This window comes from Hibiscus syriacus, unplaced genomic scaffold (assembly GCF_006381635.1).
Source record: "Hibiscus syriacus cultivar Baekdansim isolate YM2019G1 unplaced genomic scaffold, ASM638163v2 tig00001818_pilon, whole genome shotgun sequence".
Taxonomy (NCBI): Eukaryota; Viridiplantae; Streptophyta; class Magnoliopsida; order Malvales; family Malvaceae; genus Hibiscus; species Hibiscus syriacus.
This window is the reverse complement of record NW_024061892.1, coordinates 1,466,304-1,479,267: the sequence shown is the minus strand read 5'-3', so window position 1 is coordinate 1,479,267 and position 12,964 is coordinate 1,466,304. Positions and strand designations below refer to the sequence as shown.

Below are 12,964 nucleotides of genomic sequence, written 5' to 3'. Positions count from 1 at the left end.
TTCAGGTTGACTTCCTATTTTCTAAGGTTTTAACTATTTAAATATCATCATTTGTATAAATACCCATATGAACCTTGTGACACGCCCCATTTTCTCGGCTTGGTATATTAACTGGGTGCAAAAAAATGTCGCAACTAGCATAATTAATTGCTACACCTTTTAGAACACTTCTATTTCAATTCTCTGAAACATTCCATTTGTTCAAGCTTCGTAGACTCCTATAGCAAAGGCAGTGCAGAAATATCGATCTAAAAATGAAATTCCTTAGTGCTAGTGTGAAATTGACTATAACACGTGTTCCTCAACTCACTTAGTTCATCTTCACCGAAACTCCTTATTTAGTAAATTCAATTTAATTTACCATTATGTGGCTAGCTGAATTCAACTTTATTGTACACACATATATATAATTGCCTTTATTTGGCTAACTGAAGGATTCATGTTGTCACAAAGTCTTTGACTTGACAATCACAATGGAGCAAACACTGAATTTCTAAGTACTCGATCAACGTCATGGTTTGAATGTAATATATTCATAAAGTCAGGGCTTTTGAGTTTCCCCTATAACCAATTGCTTTAGAGGAATAGCTCAGCTTTATTGTATACATATATAATTATATTCTATTATACGGATTCAATTTCCTAAGATTGTCAAGAAAAACTTGTTATAGTCCAGGTGTTGTTAAAAGTCATAAAACCTCATTGTTAGAGTTCAATTTCCAAGCAACTGGCCTAAACTATATTTACCTAATCTACCATTCCATCTGTAAAGATCATGATCATCATTGAACATCATTAATGAAAGTAGAAACCAATCAGCTTTATAATCTCATGTGCAAGATGCCCCATTTTGTCTACACCCCTACACACCTGAATGCCAAACCCTTAATTATATATTCATACGATGGGAAGGCTATCTTGGTCCCTGCAAGAGAAGGGTATGTATTCTGGTGTATCTTCGGGAGTAAGATTATGGGTTCTTGTTTTACGAGTGTTTAATCTTGTCACTTGCCCAGAGGACATAATTTTAATTCTCAAGATAGCTTTTAAGTCAAATGATATTGAAAGAACTACAAGATTAAAATCCGTTCAATTGTTCATAACCTTATAAGGTAGCATTTTATTTAAAATGATCGAATGTCAAATGATTTATACACATTTAAACGTAAGAAGAAAGAGAGAAAAACAAGTTCAAACAAAATAAAATGCTTTTGATATGGACACAACAAAAATTCCTAATGGATGCCATTGCCCACTCCTGATCAGAATGTCCCATCATTCATCGAACGTCCATGCCCTTAAAACAATAAGATTTTGGACATTGCGATTCAATACCTCATAATTTTCTGTGGTGTGCCCTGAACTTCCTATATGATAGTTGCATATAGCATCAATATCGTAGCCCTCGAGATATGGGGACTCTTTCGGCGTGGACTGAACCAAAGTCATAAGATTCTTCTCAATCTGCTTTAGAAGTAATTCCTCATAGGTCATTGGAATTGGATCAAATTGACTCTTTTCTCGAATCATCCTATAAGGCTCAGCCCTACAACCGACTAAATAGGCTCCCACCATACTGATTTCATCTTCTTCCTTTAATTGTTCGAATCTTGCTTCTATTCTCAATGTGATGACATGTGATTAGGACCACTTTATTGAATCCTCCATGTATTAATTCCATGTTTTTATGAATGATGTATGCGAAAATTTGTAAATAAATAGAATGTAGGTGCAAAATGCAAAGATGCAAATGCGGATGAAAAAATGTTAACCCCAACGATAAATATCATAGAATAATTTTCATCAGAGATAAAAGTCTTCACATTACAAGATAGTCTATTTTACAGACATGATTTCTCTTAGACGCTCAGTCTGAAATGGGTCAATGCTTAATCTCGGATCTTCGTCAATGAAAATTATGCCCCTCAAATACTCTGTAACCTAACTTGGTTAATACCCCGACGGTGCTGAAGTTAGTGTGTCACTCCTTAGTGGTTAGCGATGGAACGATCATAGATAAGATTCTACCACTTGATTACTTCTCGGATCAATGTATCATCTTTCCAGTCTCAAATATTGCATGATCCTCAAGCAAGTTTCGTTCTTGTACTCTCTAAATTTCTTTTAGCCCTCGATGCATGTCTGCGTATACGACTAGTTGATTAAAAACTTTTATCTCTAATTATGAAACTTTTCACTTAAATATTCCGTTACGGATCAACACTTTTGCATTATGTCATGTTGATGAAATGCAATGCAAAAAAAATGTTAAAATGACAAAAAATAGAAAAGAAATGAGTTAGTACAGGCAAGATAGAGTTAAAAGATGATATTTAAAGATAAATATAACACCTACCCAATCATGATATCTACCCAAACATGCTTTTATTAAATACAAATCTACCCAAAATCATTTACTTCAAGAAAATAATCCTAGTCGCATGGTATCTAATTCACATTTTTCATTCAAAAATCTATCTTATGAATTTAAAGTAAAAGGTAAGGTTTAGAGCCGTTCCTCCTTCGTGTGAACTTATTTTGGTACCTATTGACAGACAAAGGTTTGGTATGGCTATACCTAGGGTGACCGTTCTACAGTTACTATATGCATGGTTTTGGCTCTATGAGGAAAGGGTACTTGAATTATCCTTAATGTTGGTGCCCCCTCGGGCTACCAAACCCTCAATCCTAACCCATTATTGGCATAAACAGATCGAGTTCAATTCGAGGGGATTCAATTCCTTATACCTATACGAGGAATAAATTCCTATGAAGGTATAAGACATATGTATCCCAGGGTTTTTTTTACTAAAACTAATACGAAGAATAAATTCTTACGAGAGAAAAGCACTCACCCCTACTAACTTGAAACGAAGCTTGGGTCTAGAGCTTATGTCATTCAAATGCGCGTGATGTGTGTGAGGAGGAACATACAAACCTTTGACTCAAAAACAGAAAAGTAAAAACTCCCAATAGAAGCTTTGACAGAGCTGAAGACAAAAATTAAATCGTTAGTATGAAAAATAAAGAAAATAAAAACTTCAATAAATGGATCATAAGTTAACTATAGACTCAAACCCATAATTTCTACCACAACGACAATGTGTAAGCGACTTACAGCCTGACTCTCTAAAAGTCTCCAGTGGAGTCGCCAAACTGTCATAACCATTTTTTGAAAAAAAAAAACAATTAAGTTTAAAAATAATAACTATGACTTAATTTGAAAAATTGGCGATTTTGAATTAATTTGAACATTTTGAATTGAATTCGTCATTGACCTTTGGGCTAGGTAGGTTGAATACCTAAAAACGTCATTTAGAACAATTTTAAGAAAAAATCATTTTTAAGACAAAAATTGGTATGTGTTTACCAAAAATTCGATTTAACGGGTCCGGGAGTCGGTTACGCGTGGGGAAGGATTAACACCCCACAGTTCCCAAAATTGGTACTTAGTCGTTTATACATTTTCGCGGTAGTGGAAATTATAAATCGAATATAAAGTTAGAAAATGATTCATTTATTAAAGTTTAATTAATTTGCTTCAAATTATTTATTAGGGAAAATCCTTTAATTTGAAAAGAAAATTTGATATTTTCTCATCCTCCGACGGAAACGCTATCTCTTCTATTTCTTGCCTAAAAAGAATATTCCCTCTTCGATTTATTAAAAAAACATAAATCTAATATAATTGAATATCTACATTTTGCATAAAATAAATTACTATATAAAAAAACATTGCATAATTTGAGTTAGAATAAAAATGAATTAATTATCACTTTTAAAAATAAATTTGATTTATTTCGAATTCACATTTCGTTTAAGCGTCGTATCGGATCGCACTAATTTGACCAAGCAATGTTTTCCACGTCCATTCTACAAATAAGTATTCTCGAAAAATTAGAGTAAAATATAAAAGATATGATGAAAATAAATGCAATTTTAGAATAAAGTATCTACAATAAATAGAGCTAATAAGATTTACTTAATATAATACATATAAATATATAATGTGTAAAATATATTCATACATAAAATACTAGAATAAAAACAAGTGAACATTACAAACCAAAATACAATCAACAAAAATAAGTATATTTGGTAATTTAAACAACCAGAATATGACTAATAGAAACTTGAAAGATCAAACAATAATTACAAACAAACCAGAGCCACGATCGAATATATTAAACAATATAGGTGCTGAAAATGAAAATAACCCATAAATAAGATTACAAACTAAAATAAATTAAATTAGAAACAGGGAAGGGTAAAATACAATTCTACCTAAAGCCATATATACTAAAGAGGGACCAAAATAATACATTCATAAACTTTAGGGTCAAATTCAAACATCAACGAAAATGACATAACACATGTGTCCAGTGACTTAAATATAAATGCGAAAGAATGAGTGCCCGAAACAGAACATCACAAAGTTCATCTGATGGCTAAACAGCGAGATTACAAAACACGGGGACCAAACATGTGATTTTCCCCATATTGAATGTGAGGGTTCCCTTTGGCCAAAATGGTGTCGCTTCAAAGATGATATAAATTCATCTTTATGGGGTTATGGAACCCCATAGCATTTTGTTTCAATTGTTTTAAAAAAAAGGAAAATGAGAGAGTTTAGAACTCTCTCGCCAAACTGAACAACCACCACTCACCGACGATAACAATAACCACCTCCGATGGTCGGGGGTCGAGACAAATAGCCCAAAACAAACCCATTTCTCTCTCAAACTCAAAACCTAACTTGCTTTTACCTGAAATCAACCCCAAAGGTCTAGATCTAACAATGAAAATCTAAAAGTCTACCTCCCGTCGCCGCTGAATCTACCATCTGATGGGGCCACCGCCGAGTTATGTTGATCTCCTTACCACCACACGCCTTTTCACTGTTCAGATTTGTCATCCGACCACCGCAACTGATGTCGTCAAAGACCTAAAGGCTTCCCTTTTTTTAATTGTTTTCGATTTTTTAATCTATTTGAATCTCGTTTTTCCATGCTCTTTTTTTAGTTCCCAAAAACTCTTTTTCAAAAATATCTTGCATGCTTGATTTATGGATTATTCTGGGCGAAAATAGTGTGCTCGTTGATAGGGAGATGATTTCCCTAGGTGAACTCCCAGATTTGGTGGGATTTTGATATTTTTAATTTGGTGATTGACTGATAGGGTTGTTGTTTGGTTGATTCTTTCACTATTAAGCCAAAAACATTTCATTGTTTGGTAGGTTTGATGACAAAGACAGCTGTGCGAAGTTTCAGTGGTGACGGCAACATGCTCATGCAATTGTGAAGCTTAAAAGTCGGCGCGTGCATCCCATGCACGAGATCGGACGGCCTAGCTTCTTGTCAGCGGTTGCTGGTAACAAGATATGATATAGGGTTTTGAAACTCTAGTTGAATCGGGTCGGGTCGTCTATAACTGGTTCGGATATTGAGTAATCCATTGCAGTGGTTTGTGGCATTGGGCCATGTTTGGGGTACTGTTGGGTCTGGATGTTGTTTGCTTTGTTGGGGCTTTGTTGTTGGGCTACGGATTGGGCCCTGCGAAATGAAAATAAATAATATTAATAAATAATAATGATTATTATTATTATTATATTAAATTAGAACCCGAACAAAACGGATGTGAAAACAAAGCAAAAGAGGGAATCCATGTCAACCTGATGGTACATATCCCTTAAACTCCATCCATCCCATTTGATGGAGAATTAATCATTTGAATTTTGGAACAGGGTTTTTCCATTGGAAATGGGATAAAAAAACCCCTGAAATCCAGTATCAAGCATACACAGATTACGCTTTGAACACAAGTCTGTCCCTTCATGCGTGCAGTCAACCAGAAGCTGTGGTACTTAATTCTTTGCAGCTCTAAAAGATTGAAATCAACGTCTATGCACTTGTTTTTGTGATTTGATATTTATTGGTGTGAACTGCCATTGCAGACTCTAAAGGTGGAGATGCTTGTGAGGATGCTTATGATGTTTGCACCCGCATATTTAATCAGATCATGAGCATCGCTTGTGATTTAAATGTAAGATAGCACATATACCCTTGTTATCTATTATGATGGAAAGCGAGAGTAGAAAACACAATTCTGAGTTGTGGAATTAATGATGATGTGCAGTACTATGACAATAAAAAGAAGTGCCAAGGAGATTTGTGCTATGATTTCTCAGCGGTAGAGACGTCCCTCAATCTGAAATCGGTTCGGGATGCCTTAGGGGTCGGAAATAGAGATTTCGTGTCGTGCAGCTCTACGGTATACTACGCCATGGTTACGGACTGGATGAGGAATTATGAAGTTGGCATACCTGCTCTTCTTGAGGTTGGTATCAGGCTGCTTGTATATGCAGGAGATTACGATCTCATATGCAACTGGATTGGTGAGGCTCTTCACCTTAAAATTTGAAAGAAAGAATGTACATTGTTCACTCTGCTAAACTCACTTGGGTGCAGGGAACTCGAACTGGGTTCATGCTATGGCGTGGTCGGGACAGAAAGAGTTCGGGGCAGCTCCGATGGTTCCATTTGTAATTGATGGTGTTGAAACTGGACAACTGAAAAGCCATGGCCCTTTAAGTTTCCTCAAGGTTCAACCAGCCTGCTTGCATCTGCACATGCTTCTTTTTGCCTTTTTAATGCTTACAACTGAGAAACCAAACAAATGATGGCAGGTACATAATGCTGGACACATGGTTCCGATGGATCAACTGAAAGCTTCGTTACAGATGCTGCAGAACTGGATGCAGGGGAAACTAACACCGTCCAAGGCGGCAGACAAAGTCTCCCCCAAGTAATGAACCCACAGTTTGCTCTTGCACATTCTAAACATATATTGTGATTTTCGAAGTCCATCATTGTTTCAATACTACAGCCCTTTGTGGCTTCTGCAATCATCCAAGAAACCAACGATTTCAGTGTAATAAAATGGGTCCAATTCTTTTACATTCCCCCTTTTATCATGCAATTACTCCTTAATGAGGATCCTGATATTCGAGTGTGCCACTTAGTCCACGTGTGGTGTAATTTTCTAAAAGTAATTTTAGCTAAAAAGTTGGTTTTGACCACAAAATTAATTCTAAACTCAAAAAATATTGGAAAAAATTGTCGTGGTTTCAAACCAATCACAAAATGTATGATTTCTAGCTTTTTTAATGTTTAAATTTGCATTTGAAAGCAAATTATAATTTTACCTTTACTAATGCATGAGATCTATTCAATTATGTATTTACATTTTATTATAGTTTAAGTTGATATATTTTATATATCATAGTATTAATAAGTAAAAATATAATTTAAAGTATATATTTTTAATTTACAACATATTGTCTACTATAAATATTTTATCTTTTCAAACTCAATTTTTTAACTGTGATATCAAACAGTTAAATTTTAAACTACACATTTAAACAATAACTTTAAACGTCAATTTTCAAAAGTTCTACCAAACTAGCCCTTAAAAACTCCCCTCATTTAATCTATTTTCCATTACTTTCAAAATTACTTTTGAAAAGTGTTTATAAAAAAGTGCTTTTTATAAAGTTAAGTTTAAAATTTTCATGCTTTAACATTGTTGTCAAAAAATACTTTTGAAAAGATAAAATATATATTTTAGACATAATATTCTAAATTAAAAATAAGTTAAGCGATATCTAAATTCTTTAAAATTGTGATATATGAAATAAATCAATTTAAATCATAATAAAAATATAAAAAAACTTGACAAATCAGTAATAATTTTTAATAAATAAAATATAAATTTTAATATTTCCAAGTAGTTAATATGAATTGCTGACTTAAATGAAAAAAAAATTGACATTTATGCCAAGAAAAAAAAGGAATTGTTCACTTGAATAAAAACAAAAGCCTAAATTATGTATTTCTTTTACAAGTATAAATGTTTAAATATTTCTAAGTAATTAATATGCCTTGGGTTATAAATTATGCTTGCCAATATTTGATCCCAACAAATTTTCAAGAACAAATTTTCTATAATTATTTACAACGGAATAAACTAGTTGTTTATTGAGCCTATATTATTTGTAAAATTTAATTTAAATATATCAAATATATTTTAAATGTTGAAATTATATACAAAATAATCATTACATGTTCATAATAAATTTAAAATAAAATAAGTGTATGCTCAGCATAAATATTATAAAAAATATATATATAAATATTATAAAATAAAATAAAATTTAATTTAAATATATCAAATATATTTTAAATGTTGAAATTATATACAAAATAATCATTACATGTTCATAATAAATTTAAAATAAAATAAGTGTATGCTCAGCATAAATTTTATAAAAATATATATATATAAAGTTCTATCAACTTATATATCTAATAGTAAATATAAACATTAATAAACCCCCAAAAATCAATATATAGTTATACATGTATGTGAGGTTGTATGGATGTGGCTGAAGGACTTGACAGCCATTGTCATATGTTTGTGAGTTTGTATTAGATGCACGGCTCAGAATCGAGAATCGATCCACATGGATCCCCAGGAAAGAAATTAGAGGATCAGCTCGAGACTTGTCGATGACAAACTTCAAGTACTGAGACTGAACTGTAGGAAATTGCAGCAACCTTTTATATCCCACTGTTGTGCCATTAATCACATTCTTCCATCTACCTCTACTTAGGATCTCAAGATGGAACTTCATGGTACGTTGTCCCATGTGAATAGGCTCTCGAACTTGTAAAACATTGAAAGTTATGGATTCTCCAAGGTCTAAATATAATTCCCAATCACATTGATCCTCCTCAGGAGCCCAATAAGTGCCAATACCTTCTTCAAGGACATTATACGGACTGAACTGAGAGTTACCATTGCCCCCTCGTATACTGCTAGCATTTAGTAGACCTTTCTCCGCCAGATTATTGGAGAATATAGACCTCCGAAGTTCCTTGGATTCTTGGAGTACCTGTATATCTTCATCAGAAATAAGACCGGAAGAATTCGGGGGCACGTTTAGCAACAAAAGACAATTTCGACCAGCTGATTTGTAGTATATGTCAAGCAGCTTAAATGCCGACTTTGGCACCTGAGATGCATGCCAAAACCAACCCGGCCTGATTGAGACATCACACTCAGCAGGTACCCAGTCGTGACCCCGAGGGTCTCCTCCTTGGGAGTATCTGTTAGAAAATAAAATATAATGTTATAAATCTAGAGATACTAGTCTGGTTCCAAAAAGAACAAAAGAAATTGACTTGTTGATGATCCAAAGCAAGCATGCCCCGACTTCATGGAGAATTTTGTTGTTGGCAAGGACACAATCACGAGGCAGTTTCGGGATAAAAGGCAAGAACTATAAAATGGGAATATATTCTTACTGAGGATCAGTTCCACCAATTACGGCATTGCTTCGATTGAAAATAGACCAACAAGTAGAACCGGCGACACCAGCCTCATCGCCAATAAACCTGGTGTTGGGACCAGCTTCAGAGAAGATGACAGCCCCTGGTTGGAGCTGAGGAATGAAACTAAACCATCTATCGAAATAATATTCCATATCCTTTTCCCCCTCCCCTTTGGCACCATCCAACCATACTTCCTTGATATCTCCATACCTGCTTAAATTCGAAACCGGAAATTTAATACTACTCCCTTCTCAATTCAGACAACCTCAGATGGAAAAACAGAAGTATGAAGGATTCACGTAATGCCATAGTTACTAGAATGACAAAAAATTAACAAGAAATCTTGAAATATGAAAGAAAAGCAAGGTCCAACTAAATTGAAAATTAACCTACACCCTCAGATAATTTACAATGAACAAAACCAACCATGGTGCATATGCAAATAGGGGTGTAAACGAGTATTGCTGAGCTCGACTCGACTCGAAAAATCTGAAATGAACCTCAACTCGATTCGAAAACTAGTGAATTTAAAATTTTCAAGGTCGACTCGAGCTCGAAATCCTGATCTGAAGCTCGTGATCAGCTTGAAAATGCTCGAAATTAAAAAAAATCTTAAACTTAACTCGATTGAAACCTCAAACTCAAACTCGAACATGAACCTTAAATATATGAAAATCTTATTGTATTTAAAAAAAATTAATACATAAATGATAATATTATTAATAATTTTTTTTTTAAAAAAATTAATATATTATATTTTTGAGTCGAATATTAAATAGTTCGTTTTGACTCGTTAAGAACTTGAATCGAGTCGAATACATTTAATCTGAGTATTTATCGAATATTGATCTAGACGATCTCGAGTAACTTACTATCTTTCTTGTCTCATTTACATCCCTTTACGCAAATTACTATATTTCTCGTCTCATTTACATCCTTTTATGCAAACATACTTCATATGAACATAAATCAATGAAAAAAATCAGAGAGAACAATTACCTTACAAGAAGAACCAAAGAAGGCAAAGAGAAAGCTGAAGTCATCCCATATAGTAGAATTCAATAATTAGGATAAGCAAACAAGAGAAGACTCGGTGAGTTACCTAGTCAACAACTCAGTCATCTGCCCCATATAGAATTCATTGTATTCCACAGTCTTCCCATAGCAATACTCATGCCTATCCCATGGAGACAAATAAAGACCCAAAGCAATACTAGCTTCCTTAGCGGCCGACGCCAACTCAGCAACAACATCTCCCTCTCCGTTTCTCCAAGGACTGGCCTTCACAGAGTACTCCGTGTACTCACTCGGCCACAAGCAGAAGCCATCATGGTGCTTTGCAGTGAGGATCAGCGTAGAAAATTCAGCTTCCTTGGCCACGTGCACCCACTGAGAAGCGTTGAGTCGGGTCGGGTTGAATACAGACGGGTTGACATGGCCCGTTCCCCACTCTGAGTCGGTGAATGTGTTGGGTCCAAAGTGTAGAAAGAGTGCCATCGAAGAGAGTTGCCATTCGAGCTGAGGGGATGATGGGATGGGTAAAACGGGCAACGGGGGTGGAATTTTGAGGGCAGAATGGGGAAAGATGGTGAAAAACGGGATCATTAAGATTGGTAAAGCGTGAATTTTGGGGCCATTCGAGCTGCCTTTGTTCATTTTGAAAGACAGCAGAGGCGAGGATGTCTGAAAGTAGGTAAATTTTTTAGTGTTAGAGCTTGGAACCGAAAAGCTTTGAATCTGGGTTGAACAAGGAATCTGGGTTGAAAAAGATGAATCACAACCATTGAAAAGAATAAAAAGACGGGGAGAAAAGAAAACAAGAGAATAAAGACAGTGTCTGCAAAGGATAAAAGGGTAAACTAAGTTAAATTATCCAACTATAACTTAGGTTTCATTTTAAACATCAAACTATTTATTTTTAAAATTATTATTAATGTTTTGATTTATTTTTGATCATTCACTATAAAAAAATTATCGGAATTATTAATGTAGTATTTTATTTTTTAATTATAATATGACATTATCTTATGAAGATACATCAACATCATCGATAATTCTTTTAATGAAAAAAAATTAAAATAAAACCAAGATATAATAATAATAATGATTAAAAAATAATTAAATAATCAAAAAAATTTATATGAATAATTTGATAACTAAATGAGTAATTTACCGAAAGAAAAACAATTGTAGCTTTATATTATATTTAGGGTTAACTACATAGATGATCACTTATGTTTGTAATTTGTTACTTTTGGTCATTGATTTCAAAAAACATAAGATATGATCATTTTTGTTTTTATTTAATTAAGATATGGTCTTTTTCGTTTTGATTTAATTAAGATGTGATCACCCGAGTTAACTACCGCTAACAACGGTTAAATGTTTTGATATAATCAAATATTTGGTCCCTATTATTTACACATTCTCTCAATTTAGTCCTAATTTAATATAAAACTCAAAGGTCAAGTTCTCATTTTGTCCCTTTATTATGCTTAATTTTGTGATTGATTTTTTTAAAAGGTAAAATACATTCTTAAGTATTAAACTTTGACCCTATTTTTGTTTTGATCATTGAGTTATAAAAAGTTAAAATTATAGTACTAAAGTTTCCTAATTCATTTTTTAGTTGTCAAACATTTAGTATTTTAATGCGCTTTATGATGTGGTTTTTTTTCTTTCGTAAAATGATCTTAAATCCTCTCAATTATCATATACCAACATACATGACATAGATGGTACTTTTATCCCCCATTTTCTTCTCAATAATTTTGTTTTACTCAAAATTCATTCAAAGTCAATGAAAATCAAGTTAGAATTTTAATCTTCTAATGCTCAAATCTATGTCGATAATGGTCCGATGAAGTTAGTTTCATAATATATTATTTTTCTTATTGAAAGCATGTTTATTAATATTTAAATTTTTGGTTGACCGCGTTCAAAATCATTAAATCTAACAAAGTTTTTAGGCCTCTAAAAAAGAAAGAGATAAGTGTTAGAGTTTTGTGAATTTTATAAATATTTTAAAAATATGAAATTGGTAAACGATATAAAACAAATTTATAAGTGTCTAGAGTGACCAAAGATATAAGAGAATGTGGTTAAATGATAGTTGATAAACAACATAATTTTACTTATTTTATCATATATATCAGTCGAATAAATCTTATAGTTAACAAACTAACATAATAGATTTAAAAGTAAGATTAAATTAAGAGAATATGTAAATAACAGATACCAAATGTGTTATTATATCAAAATATTTAACTGCAATTAATGACAGTTAAGTCGGTTGACCACATCTATGTGTTCGACCATTAAATGGGGAAAGGTTTTAAATATATGGTTCTTCAAGGCCTAAAAGAGATTTATACCATTCGAATCATTAAGATGTCTTCCAAAACTCTACACCCCTAAATAATTAAAGATCGTCGCATCTTAACTTAAATAATATTAGCATGTATGTGAATTAGAAAATAAAATAAAAGTTTCAATAATATTAAGTATTGAATTAAATTATAACCATTATTACAGTAAATTATAAAGCTCACAAACAATCAAGAGGTCAAATA

The 12,964-nt window shown here is 33.0% G+C and overlaps 1 protein-coding gene and 1 pseudogene across 1 annotated transcript; one reads left to right on the top strand and one right to left on the bottom strand.

Moving 5' to 3' along the window:
• Window positions 1-5,327: 5,327 nt before the first annotated feature.
• On the top strand, window positions 5,328-6,813 carry LOC120134637 (annotated as a pseudogene).
• A 1,537-nt stretch (window positions 6,814-8,350) lies between these two features.
• LOC120134627 (alpha-L-fucosidase 1-like) lies at window positions 8,351-11,155 on the bottom strand. The gene is made up of 3 exons (XM_039151073.1): window positions 10,495-11,155; window positions 9,366-9,602; window positions 8,351-9,167 (listed from the first exon to the last, which is right to left on the bottom strand). Exons 1-3 carry the CDS (start codon window positions 11,046-11,048, stop codon window positions 8,351-8,353), a joined length of 1,608 nt encoding a protein of 535 aa, XP_039007004.1. The 5' UTR covers window positions 11,049-11,155.
• Between the last annotated feature and the right edge of the window lie 1,809 nt (window positions 11,156-12,964).

What these genes read in the sequence shown, in the direction of transcription:
- LOC120134627 (XM_039151073.1), bottom strand. Translation starts at nt 11,048, where the DNA reads ATGAACAAAGGCAGCTCGAATGGCCCCAAAATTCACGCTTTACCAATC. An exon ending in ATGACTGAGTTGTTGACTAG is followed by an intron (nt 9,603 to 10,494) that starts GTAACTCACCGA and finishes GAATTTAAGCAG; the next exon opens with GTATGGAGATATCAAGGAAG. An exon ending in ATTGGTGGAACTGATCCTCA is followed by an intron (nt 9,168 to 9,365) that starts GTAAGAATATAT and finishes ATTTTCTAACAG; the next exon opens with ATACTCCCAAGGAGGAGACC.